Raw genomic sequence first — 16,339 nt, 5'->3', positions numbered from 1 at the left:
AGAACCCTGGAAAAAACCCACAAAAGATGAAGGAGAGGGATAAAGGCATGGTGATGCACCCACTGATGATGCTCAGAAGCTTCTAAAGCAGTGTTTCTCAACCTTGGCAACTTGAAGATGTCTGGACTTCAACTCCCAGAATTCCCCAGCCAGCATTCGCTGGCTGGGGAATTCTGGGAGTTGAAGTCCAGACATCTTCACGTTGCCAAGTTTGAGAAACACTGTTCTAAAGGGACACCACCTCTATCCGTGATGTTGAACCTATGGCATGCGTGCCACAGGTGGCACGTGGAGCCATTTGTCAGGGCACATGAGGCGTTGCCCTGTCCGCTGGTGAGTGCGCATGCACGCACTGGCCAGCTGATTTCAGCCTTCTTTTGAGGCCATTTTTCACCCTCCAGATGCTAAGCCTCTGGAGCGCGAAAAACTGGCCCTAAGGGCAAACCAGATGTTCAGGAACATACTTCGGGTTTGCTCATGGGGCCGGTTTTAGCCCTCCGGAGCCTTCAGGAGGAAGGAAGGAAGGAAGGAAGGAAGGAAGGAAGGAAGGAAGGAAGGAAGGAAGGAAGGAAGGAAGGAAGAATAATAAAGGGACCCTGGAGGTCTTCTGGTCCAACCATTTGCTCAAGCAGGAGACCTAATATCATTTCAGATAAATGGTTGTCGAGACTTTGTTTGAAAGCCTCCAGTGATGGATCATCCACAACTTAGGAAGGAAGGAAGGAAGGAAAGAAGGGGAAAGAAGGGAGGGAGGGAAGAACGAAGGAAGGAAGGAAGGAGGAAGGAAGGAAGGAAGGAAGGAAAGAAGGAAGGAAGGAAGGAAGGAGGAAGGAAGGAAGGAAGGAAAGAAGGAAGGAAGACACTATATGTTTACATTCAGTATTATCTTTACCACCCTAAGATCTGTACTGTGCAAATGTTCAGCTTATCAATACTTTTGTAAAACATTTTGAAAAAAGTCGATCCTTACTTGAGCATTTGTTCATTGTCTTCTTCTCCCACTTTACTAGATTCGCAAGAGATGACCCCAAAGGACCCTACTGGTTGGTGGGTGATAGGAGAAGTGACCTGCTTGGAGGACAAGACCGTCAGTGGAGGTGTCTCTTTGAGAACTGAAGAAAAGGGCAGACAGGTGGCCGTGCAAGAAACAGATAAATTGACGATCTCCAGGGCCTTCTTACTCTCGAGCCCCAAAGTTTCTGGCACTGCGGAATGAAACCCTGTGCTATTTGCTACGATCTTGAGGTCTCTTTTTTCCAGCTCAGTGTTGCACGATCGACACTCAGGTCGGTGGTCCAGCTCAACTTTCTGCAAACGTGTGATGTCTCTACTGTGGACCAGAGAGGTAGTAGCAGAGGGTCCCTTGGTGAAGTTCGATTCGTACGCCGAGTCTTCTGAATCTGGATGGGCATAGCAAAAGTCCATCATCTCATTCTCACTGTTGGAGAAGGCATAAACATCTGCAGCGTACAAATTGTGGTTGTGATTCATGTTTGCATCCTCATGGTAGACATCCAGATGAGAAGCATCTGTATCCAAATGGTTATTGGCTTTTTCTAAAAGGTTATCCTCTCTTCTCTCCGGCAACTTGCATTCTACGTGAGGTAGCGCCCCTCCTGTGGCCTCCAAACTACCGTCTTCATTCTCAGGAAAGCCATCAACACTTCCTTGTAAGTGAGCAGTGTTGCAATCAGGTGTTGGGTGATCCATCAAAGCACTGGGAAGCAGAGGTCCTCCATCCTGGCAGGCAGAAATATTTCCCACTGAGACCATTCTGGCATTTCCTATGTCCACATACTGCCCACCTGAGATGTTTTGATCAGGTTTGGATACATCCATGGCTTCTGCAGGATCCTCGGGACTGCTGATCTGAGGAGCAGAGATTGATTTCGTCAACTTGTTGGGCTCCACTTCTCTTTCTTCTTCCTCATAAGGCAAGGAGCTAATGGAAGTAAGCGAGGCTTGAATGCCGTTGGGCAAACTTGTATTGCTTTCTGTGTGTTCCAGGGAATTCCGGTGGGTTGCGTGCCTTTTGGCGAGCTGGTGAAGGATCTCGCGATCCCCGGTCAACTCCAAGGCTTTGCTCTTCGCGTCAGACCAAGCCACCGAACTGGGCTCGCTTTCAATTCCTGAGTCTGAAATTACGGATGAAGATCTCTTAATAACCCCTGAGGTCAGGACCTCTTCCTGCTTTTCCATGTGATGCTCCTTCAGATGTGACTTGGACTCTTCAACAACTGTTGTCGGAGTTGTTGGGGTGGAGCTGAAATTATGAACTACGTCGAAGGTCCTCTGAGTTTCACTACGTTGATCTACTGGTGTCTCGGTGAACATTGGTTTCTCAGAAGCAACATTAGATTCACAACTATCCCTTTGAGCTGCTTGGCTCAAACCAATCCCATCCACATGTTTAGGAGGTTCGCAATTGCCAGTGTCGCACTGAGCATTCATAACAAGCATTGATTGATTCTGATGAACGGTCTTACGCACGGGTTCCATATTGAAATAGGGCACCTCTGGGGTGAGCCTATTATAATTTTTTGTAAATCTCATCGGTCCCTTAAAGTTTTTTGAAGGATCTTTTAGGAGATCTGATGGCAAGCTAGATATCACATTGTTCTCCACCTCTTTCCGAATGATGTGGGACTGGACATTTCCATTCATTGTATATACCTGAGTCATAGATTGAGCCTTGAAAGTCTTATCTGTACAGGAGTCACTTTTTGAATAGCCAAAAGGGAACACCAAATTTCTATGTATCCTGTCCGTATGTACAATGAAAGGGATGCTGCTCCTGTACCCCTCCTTTGCTAAAGCAATATCGTTGTTTGAGGAAGGCTCTTCACCTCGGTCAAGGTCCACTTGAGAATTTCCCACTGCAGAAATCATGTAGTTTGCCAAAATGTCTAAGCCCTGAACTGAAAAGGAAAGAAAAATGGGACCATTAGGCACCAAGAATATGACAACCAAAGGTGGGATTCAGCAGGTTCTGGCCAATTCCGGAGAACCGGTAGTGGAAATATTGAGTAGTTCAGAGAACCAGTAAATACCATTTTGGATTTTTGGATTTTATTAACATTTATAGGCCGCCCTTTTCCCTGAGGGGACTCAGGGCGGCTTACATAAAATAGGGAGGGGGGGTACAAAACAATAAACATAAAACAATACATGAGAGTAAAATAGTACACAACATTCATTCATCATCCGGGTGGGGACAGATTGTGGTCTTTATCCCCAGGCCTGACGGGATAGCCAGGTCTTAAGGGCTGTGCGGAAGGTCTGGACGGTGGTGAGGGTACGAATCTCTACGGGGAGATCATTCCAAAGGGTCGGAGCTACTACTGAAAAGGCTCTCCTCCGTGTGGTTGCCAGTCGACACTGACTGGCAGATGGAACTCGGAGGAGGCCTAATCTATGCGATCTTATTGGTCGCAAGGAGGTAATTGGCAGGAGGCGGTCTCTCTGGCTGGCCCCGCCCCCATCTATTCTCTGCCTCCCAAGTCCCAGCTGATTGGGAGGGAATGGGGATTTTGCAGGAACCTTCCCCTGCCATGCCCACCAAACCATGCCCATCAAGCCACACCACGCCCACCAAGCCACGTCCACAGAGCTGATAGTAAAAAAAAATTGAATCCCACCACTGATGACGACGTGAGAAAATCCTAATCCCAAACCCAAATGAGATTACTTTGAAACCAGACTTCAGTGTACGTGTCAGCTCTGGACAAGCCTGGTGCTCTCTGAGCTTGCTTTTTTTCCCTTGCAAACGTTAGCCAAACTAGGTAACATCATCAGTGATAGAAGGAAGTGACGTTTGCTGTGGCTTCCCTGTCTGTGTGGGTGGAAACAGTCTTTGAGATTATTTGGTTGGGCTGTTTGCTGTTGGCTTCTTTGACAGTTTCTTGATTGGGATATTGTATACTTGATTGTTGGCCTGAAGTTAACCTTGGAGTTAATCTAGGCTGATCTGAGTGCTGATGGCTGATGGAGAGGTGCTGAAGTCTTTTTGTACTGTTTTGGGCTAGCTGACTGTCTCTTTTGCATAGTCTATAGCAGTGGTGGGATTCAGACGGTTTGAGCCGGTTGGTAAATTTCTGGCTGGCCTCACCCCTTCCTGCCCTGCCCCTGCCAGGAGTCTCCACACACCCCATTTTGGCTCCCAGGTAAGTGCAGGGACACCTGCTAGGCCCAAAATGGAGCACGTGGGGGCACCCCTGCAGCCTGTGTTTGCTCCCAGGGGGGTGCAGGAAGCCAAGTGCTGCCTGTCATACCCTCTAGCCACACCCACCATGGCCATGCCATGCAGCCGATCATTAGGGCACAGAACTGGTTGTTAAATTATTTGAATCTCACCACTGGCATATAGATGTTGTTAATGTCTATGTGTCTATCGACGGCTGATTTGTCAAAGTGCCAGGCTTCTAGAAATTCCCTAGAATTTTTTGGACTTGGCCTGGTCTACAATGGTTAATTGTTGTGGCCCAGCAGGAGCCATTGAAGCTGCCACCAGACTTCGACAGCCCTATTAGTCGGCTTTGTGGAGGATGTGGAGGACCCTGGACAGGGTTCCAACTCTGAGCAGGGCGCAGAGAGGCTGGTTGGCCACCAGGAGGTGCCTGAGCCTTGGACCAGTGGGGAGGAGATAAAAGAGTGTGATCTGGATGTCAGCAGTGGGGAGGAAGCAAGGGAGTTGTTCCTAGATGCCCGGCAGCGGAGAGCTAATAGGCGTAAGGAACAATTACGCAGTTACAGGAGGTAATTGCACTCAGCTGGTGGTTAATAGGCTCCTCTCTAGACTATAAAAGGAATGCTTGTGCACATGCCCCTTTTGCAGAAGTCAACGCATTAACTAATGTTGGAGAACAGTATTGTGAGCTTGGCAGACTGGATTGCTGCCAAGGCTTATCTGTGCTGGATTGCTGCCATGGCTTGTCTGTGCCGGCTTGCTGCCAAGGACCTGTCTGTCTATTAATAAATTCCGTAAAGTATCTTTGGCTTGGAGTGCTTTGGTGTGGAACGAGGGGAGTCAGAACAGTTAATTAACCAGCACTGGTTAAATCTGCCTCTGTTGCGAAATGAAAGAATCTTTGCCATGTCTTCTCACTGCCAGATTGACTCTCTCCATCACGAACTTTCTTGCATGTGTGGCCTGACAATTCAGTCTCAAAAGTAGCAGTTTTTTAAGTAACTGCGGCACTTCACAATTCTGATGGTCAGAATGGTTCCTTCTGCACTAAAACTGAAAGCTCCCAGAAATGAAAAGGCATTCCTACCCCTGCCCACCTTGATAAGGGAAGTCAACATATCGGTCCTCAAAGATAATTGGTAGCGTGTTCCAGTCGCCGTCAATGTCCAGGCATTCCACAGGGAGAGGTGGCATGCGGGTCAAATACTCAGAATATCGAACTTCGGTTGAGATCTGGCTGTGATGCTGGATGCTGTTGGGAAGGAGAAAATCAGAATGCAGCTTTTCATCATCATTCGTTTTTTCCGTGACCCGACAAAAGCGTGAACGTCATAAGCGCGCCGACAAAACCGTGGCGCTAAAACCGTGATGTCAAAAGCGCGTCGACAACAGCGCGCCGACAACAGCGCGCCGACAGAAGCGCGATTTAAGTTAAGGTAAGGTTTAGGGTTAGGGTTAGGGTTAGGTTTAGGTTTAGGTTTAGGTTTAGGTTTAGGTTTAGGGTTAGGGTTAGGGTTAGGGTTAGGGTTAGGGTTAGGGTTAGGGTTAGGGTTAGGGTTAGGGTTAGGGTTAGGGTTAGGGTTAGGGTTAGGGTTAGGGTTAGGTTTTGGGTTAGGTTACAGCGCGCTGTTGTCGGCGCGCTGTTGTCGGCGCGCTTCAGGGCTCATTCGTCGCTCCTTCGTCGCACGGTTTTGTCGGCGCGGTATTGTCACTGTGGTTTAGTCAGGCGCGCTTTTGTCGTTCACGCATTTGTGGTGGAACCGTTTTTTCTTCTGATCTGGGGGAGGGATATTTCCCTTTTCACCTGTTAATTTCCAATTGGTTTTCAATAACCCTACAGTGCATTGTTTTTGAAGGTAACAGTTCTATTGGAAGTTAGGAAATGAGTAGAGAGTAACAAGAATGAAATAATCAGATGGGGGGGGGAAAGGAGAACGTCACACTTTCACTGGAAACTCTACCTTCTCCATGGAATACACATGATTTAGGACTGTGTTATAGACTGGAGATAGATGATGTCGTATCCCTTTCTTTCTGTTGAGAGAGGGCTGTTTCAAACCAGCGGTCCACCCTGTCCAAAATGTGGACTTCGCTGCTTTCAAAAGTGTCCTTTGTGTTTTAAATGTGGATGGACAGCTGAAACTTGTCCTGATAGGTTTGTTCTCCTGTGTTATGCCATGCATTTATGAAGTGGTTGTTTTGTTTCCCCAATGCACAGATCTATTGTTTGGTTTCGCCAATGTACGGGTGGCCCATTGCATTGTACTGCACATACCATATCTCTCAACAGAGGGGGGGGAAGGATATGACATCATCTATCTCTAGTCTACAACACAGCCTTTCAACAGTTCCAAGAAGGCTCCACACACATTTGCATTACTCAGCTGATCCTGAGGACATAGATAAACATCCAAGTGGCCACAATGACTCTCTAAAAGAATGCAAATGACCAGCTATCTACAAGGAGAATAAATCCTTCCATTCGCCACCATCAAATCAGAGCTGAAGAAGCTTCTTGGATGAGAAATAAAATGTCTTCAAAGAAAAACCAAAAAGTCCAGTTGCCTCTTGAAAAAGCATTTTGGGAACAACCATATTGGATGGCTGAGAATCTCCATAGACAAAGACTAGCATCATTGTGTTCCCACAATGTCTCAATCCAACCCCTCTTGAATTCCATTGACCCTTATCTAGCGCCAAATTAGTGCTGGTTTTTAGTTGGCCAGATTCTTGTGTATAAGCATGAGCAATGAGTCAGCTCAACTGGAACTTATTGTGTGGTCCTGATTCTTCACACCTGATACCAATAGTTTAATTTAAAGCAGAGATAACTAACATTTGGGCTGGCTCAGTGTTATGCTTAATATTTTTGGAAAGGGGACAAAATGTAGATTAAAATGATGTTTCGCTTGTTTTTATTCTTTAAATATTATGTCTATGGTAGGGTTTCTAGAGAAATGTTGAAATAATTTATATCCCAAATTAGAGGACATTTGAAGCTTCTGTTGAGCCTCCTTTTTGTCCCATCTTCAGTTTACTCTTATTAAACCAGACCGAATAAATTCCCATTGTGAATTTCCCTCAAAAAATCCTACATCCCATTAAACAAACAATGAATCTTATATTATAGAACGTGGAACTTGGTGTTGACTATCACAAGAGAAAGGCTCAGAAAGAAGAAGTACAAGTCTCTTTAGCATCTCTCACTTTGATCCATCTGCCTAACAGATCTTCAAGGCATCATTAATCACTCATCATTCCCTTGTTTGCCCTCAACCATGAAGGGAAGATGGTGTTGTGGCCTGCTGGTGGCCTGTGGAGCTGGCAGCAGAGTTGGACAGCGATGAGATTGGGGAGGAATATGGGCCAGTCCTGGAGGCTGGGGAAGGCTCTGATGAGGGCTCTGTGTCAGAGGCAGAGATGGGGCCAGGGCCACCTGGCAGTGATCAGATCCCTATGGAACTAGACAGCAGTGAGGCAGAGGAACAGCTGGAGCCTGTTCCCAGTTTGTGCATATGCAGAGTTGCCAGAAGAAAAGAACAACTCAGAAATCAGGGTCGACTTGGGAGTAAAGTCACAGGTGGAAGGTGATTGGCCCCTCCCACAGGAAATAAGAGAGGAGCAAAAGGAAGAGAGGAGCTTTTGCAGGAAACAATTCGTTCGCTCGTTAGTTTTGTTTCAGGAGTGTGAAGATCTGTCCATGAATCTCAGAGACCCTGTGCCCAATCTTTCCTTGCACAGCACCTCATTTGGAAAATATTTCCATGGCAGCTTTCCAAGACAGATAAGGTCTGTAGTCATAATTACACCTTTGAAAGACTGTTTGCCAGGCCTTTGCTGAATGTGAATGAGAGGAATTCACATTCGTTTAATAAAAGGGGTTTTGTCAGAACCAAGACTCTGCTTTGTGCTTTTTGGGGAAGCCTAGGTCAGAACAGATGTAAAGAGGAGAATTTCACATGTTCAGTGGAAGCTTTACTCTGAACTAGTTAGTCTCCTCTAAATGTGAAACCAAAATTAAGTCACCAGAGCATTCTCTGTTTCAATAAAGGACAATATTTGTAGCTCAGGGTCGAAATGAGAAGTCTGTGGTGCTCTCTGAGCTTGGTGGCTTTCATGCAGACATTTCATTATCCAAACTAGGTGACATCAACATCATTATTATTGATTAATGAAACATCTGCAGGATGACACCCAAGTTCAGAGTGCACAAAAGACCCCTTCTCTGTTCCTGAAAACCTCTTGCAGCAATTCTCCCTTAGAAAAAATAAAGAACATTAATATTTGATATGGAGGCGGAGGAGCAGGAGGAAGAAGAAGAAGAAGAAGAAGAAGAAGAAGAAGAAGAAGAAGAAGAAGGAGGAGGAGGAGGAGGAGGAGGAGGAGGAGGAGGAGGAGGAGGAGGAGGAGGAGGAGGAGGAGGAGAAGGAGAAGGAGAAGGAGAAGGAGAAGGAGAAGGAGAAGGAGAAGGAGAAGGAGAAGGAGAAGGAGAAGGAGAAGGAGAAGGAGAAGGAGAAGGAGAAGGAGAAGGAAGAAGAAGAAGAAGAAGAAGAAGAAGAAGAAGAAGAAGAAGAAGAAGAAGAAATGAGGAGGGGAAGGAGACAGAGACAGAGAAGGAGGAGGAGGAGGAAGAGGAGAAGAAGAAGAAGAAGAGAAGAAGAAGAAGAAGAAGAAGAAGAAGAAGAAGAAGAAGAAGAAGAAGAAGAAGAAGAAGAAGAAGAAAGGATGAGGGGGGAAGGAGACAGAGACAGAAAAGGAGGAGGAGGAGGAAGAGGAGGAGGAGGAGGAGGAGGAGGAGGAGGAGGAGGAGGAAGGAGGAGAAGAAGAAGAAGAAGAAGAAGAAGAAGAAGAAGAAGAAGAAGAAGAAGAAGAAGAAGAAGAAGAAGAAGAAGAAGAAGAAGAAGAAAGAAGAAAGAAGAAAGAAGAAAAAGACAACTGTGGGTCCTTGGTGCTCTCTGAGCTTGGTGGTTTTCTTGCAGACATTTCATTACCCAAACTATGTGACATCAACATCATTATCATTGGTTAATGAAACATCTGCAGGATGACACCCAAGTTCAAAGACCCCTTCTCTGTTCCTTAAAACCTCTTGCACCAATTCTCCCTTAGAAAAAATAAAGAACATTCATGTTTGATATGGAGGAGGAGGAGGAGGAGGAGGAGGAGGAGGAGGAGGAGGAGGAGGAGGAGGAGGAGGAGGAGGAGGAGGAGGAGGAGTGGTGAGATGAAAGAAGACACCGAAAATGACATACAGGCTTTCCTGGAAAGTTGTTGCAGCTGCTTTTTGATGCTCTGCGTAAAAGAAGGCCTCCGAAAATCTCTTTACCTAGTGAAGAAATATACAACAATGCATCAGAGTCAAATGTTGCTGTCACTGTGCCTCTCTGTCTTTTAAAAAAATAATCAAACTAATTTAGATGAACTATATTATTCTAATGGAATCAGCCTTTAACCCGACTTGAGTTCCAAACAATATTGAATAAATTAACCAAATAGATGCCACAGAGGATAAACATTTTGTCCCTCATTTAAATAAACAAACAAACAAAGCAATTTGATGAAAGCGGTCATCCCTTTAAACTTTGCACAACTGAATTTTTCCAGTTGGCATTGAAATAATAGAACAATTTCTGTAAACAATGTATTTGATCAAGGATCAAATCAATTCATTCATATTTTAATAAATTTTACCACATTTTCCCCAAAATAAGACAGGGTCATATTTTCTTTTGATCCCAGAAATAAGCGCTTCGCCTTATTTTTGGGGAGGTCTTATTACTTTTGAGGTTCAGGATACGGCGAGCGTGGTCACCTCATGGCTGCTGCTGTGTTGCAATATTTTCAGGGAGGACTTATTTTCAAAGGAGGGCTTATTTTAGCGCATGCGCTCAAAAGCCCAATTGGGCTTATTAACCCCGGGAGGTCTTATTTTTGGGGAAACAGGGTAATTATCAATAACAGAAAGGCTTTAAAGGACACCTAGAGAAAATTGACTGTCAAGATTGTAGCACAAAGCAATACCACAATAGCCTCAAAATTAACACTATACACTTCAACCTGATTTCACATCACTTTCTTCTTCTAAGTGGGGCACATCAGAAGTTCTGCAAGGTTACCCTTAGAGTGTGGTGCTCTTGAACAAGGTACGTTGTGACGTCAGGATGTAGGGTTACAATTGCCAGAAATTGAGTCCACACAGCTAGGAGGTGGGAGCAGAGCCAGCCAAGGTCTTTGCTGATCTGCTCTGCTATCTTTTCTGAATTACTCAGCATCTAGAAGGATGAAAGACAATGTCAGGAACAGCTAGTCACAATGATTGTCAACTCAAAAAGTGTTGGCATGTCTGTTATCAAGTTGCCATGTTGAAGAAAGTAGGGGAGCCCATTACACACATACCTTCAGCTAGAGTCAGATCTCAAATTACTACAGCAGGCTTGTGAGGGGTGCACCTCATTGGTGAATGTGATTTATGACACAGACTGAGGGGAAGGGAGGAACAGGGGCAAAGTTCAGCCATCATTTAATTGAGGTCAGATCTGACTGCAATAGGGTATTGCAGAAATGGTGTTCCTAATAAATGACTGGTTTTCTTTTGAAACTTGGCTCAAGGCTCATAAATCAATTAGGACACCTTTAGGAAACTTGACAGACAGTCAGATCTAACCTCATTTAATGATATTACAAGCTCAGGATTCAAAAGAATCTTGACAGACTTGAACAATGGGCTCCATCCAAAAAAATGAAATTTAATGTGGATAAAAGCAAAGTTTGCCTACACTTAGGCAGGTAAATCAAAGGTACAAGTACAGATTAGGTGAAACCTGGCTCAGGAATAATAACTGTGAGCGGGATCTTTCAGTCCTACTGGATGATCACTTAATATGAGCCAGCAGTGTGTGTCAGCAGCCAAAAAAGCGAATACAATCTTGGGTTGTATAAACGGAGACATAGAATCAAAATCACATTAAGTCTTAGTACCGCTTTATAAAAACTTTAGTAAGACCACACCTTACTTCCAGAGGCAGGACAAGAAACAGTTTGCCTTCAGAGCAGTGGTGGGATTCAAACAATTTAACAACCGGTTCTCTGCCCTAATGACCAGCTGGGTAGGCATGGCTCAGTGGTCATATGACTGGGTGGGTGTGGCCAACTCAACTCACTCACATCAATGGGTGCTTCGCATCAACTGTTACAATGTAATAAGGCAGTTTCTGTAAGCAGGGCAATAAAGATGAGGCTAGAAACAACACCAGAATGTTTCCTTCCTGCCTTCCTTACAGGATTAGCCCTGTAAAGTGGGGAAAAAAACAAAATAAGATTTCTTCCAACAACTGGTTCTCCGAACTGCTTAGAAAGTTACCAACCGGTTCTCCCAAATAGGTGCGAACCGGCTGAATCCCACCACTGCTTCAGAGGTTGTAGGTGCTTCATCACTGGAGGCTTTTAAAGAAGAGACTGGATAATCACTTGTCTGAAATGGTATAGGGCAGTGATGGTTAACCTTTTCTGGACCAAGTACCCAAAGCGTGCCCCAAAAATGCAATGTGCCCCCCCCCCACACGTGCCCTTCCCACTGCACATGCGCACATGACCCCCCACTGTGAGCCCCATTCCCTCACATGTGCACGCAACACACACACACCCCAAGCAACCTACCCCTCTGCACATACATGGCAGAGATCCGAAGGCCAGTTGGGCAGTGGGAGGCAAGTGCGCATGTGCGGCACAGCTGAACTGGGCGGTGGCTCGCGTGCCATCAGAGAGGAAGCTGCGTGCCACCACTGGCACGCCTGCCATAAGTCCACCATTATGGGTATAGGGTCTCCTGTTTGAGCGTGGGGTTGGATTGGAAGACCACCAAGGAGTTATGGGGCACCCACTACTACTACTACTACTACTACTACTACTACTACTACTACTACTACTACTTCCTCCTCCTCCTCCTCCTCCTCCTCTTCTTCTCCTTCTCCTTCTCCTTCTCCTTCTCCTTCTCCTTCTCCTTCTCCTTCTCCTTCTCCTTCTCCTTCTCCTTCTCCTTCTCCTTCTCCTTCTCCTTCTCCTTCTCCTTCTCCTTCTCCTTCTTCTTCTTCTTCTTCTTCTTCTTCTTCTTCTTCTTCTTCATCTCTGCGCTGCTTCAAGAGCCTCAACATCTTTTTTTATATTATGGTGAACAGAACTGGATGCAGTATTTCAAGAGTGGCCTTCCAGTACAAGAACTTCACATGATCTCGAATCTCTCTATTAAAAGCATGTGAAGTTCTAGCACTGCTTCATATATTTATTTTCTGAATTAATCCTTCAGATGATCAAACCCTTTCAATGTTATTGTTCCATGCAGGCCATTCACTTTTTCTATTTAATCTACAAGCTATTTCATTCTCGACTCAATATCTTATTTCTATACTTTCTTCTGAAGTTCCTTATTCTTAATACTTTTAGGTTTCCCTTGATATACATCCAGATAGGACTTCCTAAATCAAAGCAAGCAGAGGGACACTCTTAATCGCAGTGGCTTTTATTCTTTTGACCAATAGCCATTCCTTGAAACAGACTCACCAACTTTCTCCCAGGATTTACATATCATTAAATTTCTCCATCTACTACTTTATTTGTTAAGAACATAACTTCATCTTCTTACATTTTTTTTGCCATTTATGCATTGCATATGTGTAGCTTTTCACTCTATTTTCTTCAACAAACAAAACTGCCTTAGTCTCTGAATTGTCAGCTTCATGCAATTCCCTGCTTCGTTTAAATTAAAACTAATTGCAAAGCTCTTGACTTGACTAACAACACATTGTTTGGACACAACAGTAGAACAGTACAGTGATATTCATGTTTGCAAAAGTCTTCTAATATCTCCAGAAGTTTTTGTTATGTTTATCCATTGTAGAAATTGGATACTGCCGAACTGCCAACCTTCTGATCGACAGGCTCAGCTTCTTATCCACTGAGCCACCGTGTCCCATATACCCTTCACCAATGAATCTGTCGATGGCTTTTGCTTCATTCTTCCTACTTTTCTCTTTGTGCAGGAAGGGGGGGCATCCATTTATCAACTATTGCCTTCACACACCATGAATAAATAGCACAGGCACTCTAACTAAGAACAACATCTTAATATTGGTAGGCCATCATTTATTTTTTTTAAATTTCTGGATATTTCAGTGCAGGCAATTGTGACCATTGGCAAATTAACCACTAGATGGCAGTGTGTTATCCTGTAATATAATGTATGATTGCACATGTAATTCATCTTTATAATATATTAGGGCTTTTAAGAGGCCAAACTTCTCTGCTAGATCCAGAAGGTTATTCTTGTTTCTTTGTACAGGCAGGGGGATTGACCTGATGGAATAGTGGTTTTATAGCAAACCTAATTATTATTTTTTTAGGAATTTAAAGCTGTTGCAGAATAAAACCATAGATTGTTCACTACAAATTCCTGCTTTTCCTCTCTAAGCACAGTGATCATTGCAAATTGTTGTTGTTAGTTGCGAAGTCATGTCCGACCGATTGAGATCCTATGGACAATGTTCCTCCACGCCTTCCTGTTCTCTACCATCCTCTGGAGTCCATTTAAGCTCACGCCGACTGCTTCAGTGACTCCATCCAGCCACCTCCTTCTCTGTCGTCCCCTTCTTCTTTTGCCTTCCATTTTTCCCAGCCTGAGGCTCTTCTCCAGGGAGTCCTTCTTCCTTCTCATTAGGTGGCCAAAGTCTTTGAGTTTCATCTTCAGGATCTGGCTTTCTAAAGAGCAGCCAGGGTTGATCTCCTCTAGGACTCACCGATTGAATGGCCTTGTAGTCCTTCTTCTTTTGCCCTCCACCCTTCCCAGCATGAGGCTCTTCTCCAGGGAGTCCTTCTTCCTTCTCATTAGGTGGCCAAAGTCTTTGAGTTTCCTCTTCAGGATCTGGCCTTCTAAAGAGCATTTAGGGTTGATCTCCTCTAGGACTGACCGGTTGGATGGCAATAGCAATAGCAGTGGACTTATATACCACTTCATAGGGCTTTCAGCCCTCTCTAAGCGGTTTACAGAGAGTCAGCATATTGCCCCCAACAATCTGGGTCCTCATTTTACCCACCTCGGAAGGATGGAAGGCTGAGTCAACCCTGAGCCGGTGAGATTTGAACCGCTGACCTGCTGATCTAGCAGTAGCCTGCAGTGCTGCATTTAACCACTGCGCCACCTTGGCTCCTATGGCTTTGCAGTCCAAGGCAAATAGCCCCAGATAAAATGATTAGGATGATTTAGTTCTTCTCAATAAAAGGAAATTGTCGTCCCCAACACTGTCTACAGTTTTATGACTTAAACAGGGTATTTTAGGTTAGCCAATGATCTACATGTTCAATCCAGGAAACACCAATGTCATCACAGCTATGTATTTGTATTTGCCCCTGTTGGGTCATTAAAAACATTTTGTGATCCCTAATTAGCTAGGATCACAGCTGGAAGTAGAAATCAGAGAGACTTGCTTATTGTGCAAAATGTACCTGTGAAGCTGTCTGTATTTTGCTTTCTTTTAATTTTTGAGAGAGAAAAATTATCAAGGTACCATACCCAGATAAAATATTTGAGTAATGTTTGTAGGCAAATAGAACAGAATAACAGAGTTAGACGGGACCTTGGAGGTCTTCTAGTCCAACCCCCTGCTTAGGCAGGAAACCCTACACCACTTCAGGCAAATGTTTATCCAATCTCTTCTTAAAGACTTCCAGTGTTGGGGCATTCACAACTTCTGGAGGCAAGCTGTTCTACTGATTAATTGTTCTAACTGGCAGGAAATTTCTCCTTCGTTCTAAGTTGCTTCTCTCCTTGATTAGTTTCCATCCATTGCTTCTTGTCCTACCCTTAGGTGCAATACTCAGCACAGACACATGTAGTACAAAATCCTATACAAAATGATGATGATGATGATGATGATGATGATGATGATGATGATGATGAAGCATAAGCATAAGCATAAGCAGAAGCAGAAGAAGAAGAAGAAGAAGAAGAAGAAGAAGAAGAAGAAGAAGAAGAAGAAGAAAAAGAAAAAGAAAAAGAAAAAGAAGGAAGAAGAAGAAGGAAGGAAGGAAGGAAGGAAGAAAGAAAGAAAGAAAGAAAGAAAGAAAGAAAGATGACGACGACAATAAACAAATTAAAAATGAACAATCATCTTGACCCTCAGCATCAAATTCTAAAGCCTACCGTAGAGGTTAGACAATACATTTTCAAGCTGGTTACACTATCAAAATTGGGTCCTAAGAATAATAGAAAACCTCTCAGCTTCTATATTTCATCTTTTCTAAATCCCTTTTATAACGAATTGTTCATATAATTCTGACCTTGTTCAGCCTTCAGATTTGTGGGAAAAATCAGCCACTGAGCCAAAATATTGCCTTGCTGATTAATTGAGTGAATTAGGTGGCATGGCAGGTGCAAAATATTTATGGAAGGTGGGGAAGAAATGTGCTATTCAACATCTCCACACTTCCTCCATGGTTGTTCACAAGGCCTGTAGCTACAACAGCCGAAATATGACTTAATGTCCAGGGTCAAATTGCTGTCGAATAGATTCAACCCTCCCACATCCTAATCAAATGCTCCTTCCCAGGAATATGCAAACTTTCAGAATAAAAGAATAACAGAGTTGGAAAGGAACCTTGGAGATCCTCTAATCCAACCCACTGCTGAAACAGAGATACCATATATATCATACTGGACAATGGGTGTCCAGCCTCTTCTTAAAATCTTCCATTGATGGAACACCCACAATTTACAGAGGCAAGCTGTCCCACTGGTTGATTGCTCTCCTCGTTAGTAAATTTCTCCTTAGTTCTAGGTTGCTTCTCTCCTGGGTTAATTTCCATCCATTTTTTCTTGTCTTGCCTTTTGGTCTTTGGAAAATAGTTTGATCCCCTCATCCGTGTAGGAGCCCTTCAAATATCAGAACACTGCTATCACGTCACCCCCTAGTCCTTCTTTTAGGCTAGACACACCCAGTTCCTGTAACCATTCTTTATATGTTTTAGCTTGCACACCCCTAATAATCTTTATTACTCTTTTCTGCGCTCTTTCCAGAGTTTCAACATCTTCTTTATAATATGGTGAATAAGCTGGATGGAGTCCTCTAAGTGTGGTCTTACTAAGGCTTTACAAAGCAATATTAA

General features: G+C 44.2%; 1 protein-coding gene across 1 annotated transcript in view; it reads right to left on the bottom strand.

The window, feature by feature from the left end:
• Positions 1-16,339, bottom strand: part of FAM135B (family with sequence similarity 135 member B) — a 146,370-nt gene that overhangs the window by 12,818 nt on the left and 117,213 nt on the right. Inside the window, exons 10-13 of the mRNA XM_087706658.1 lie at positions 10,303-10,458; positions 9,439-9,512; positions 5,284-5,438; positions 971-2,918 (exon numbers count right to left, since the gene is read on the bottom strand). Of these exons, the coding sequence (XP_087562784.1) occupies positions 971-2,918; positions 5,284-5,438; positions 9,439-9,512; positions 10,303-10,458 (2,333 nt within the window). The remainder of the gene's footprint in view (positions 1-970; positions 2,919-5,283; positions 5,439-9,438; positions 9,513-10,302; positions 10,459-16,339) is intronic.

This window comes from Thamnophis sirtalis, unplaced genomic scaffold (assembly GCF_051295495.1).
Source record: "Thamnophis sirtalis isolate CommonGarterSnake01/CBP01778 unplaced genomic scaffold, rThaSir2_p1.2 scaffold_2, whole genome shotgun sequence".
Taxonomy (NCBI): Eukaryota; Metazoa; Chordata; class Lepidosauria; order Squamata; family Natricidae; genus Thamnophis; species Thamnophis sirtalis.
This window is presented reverse-complemented; position numbering and strand designations above follow the sequence as displayed.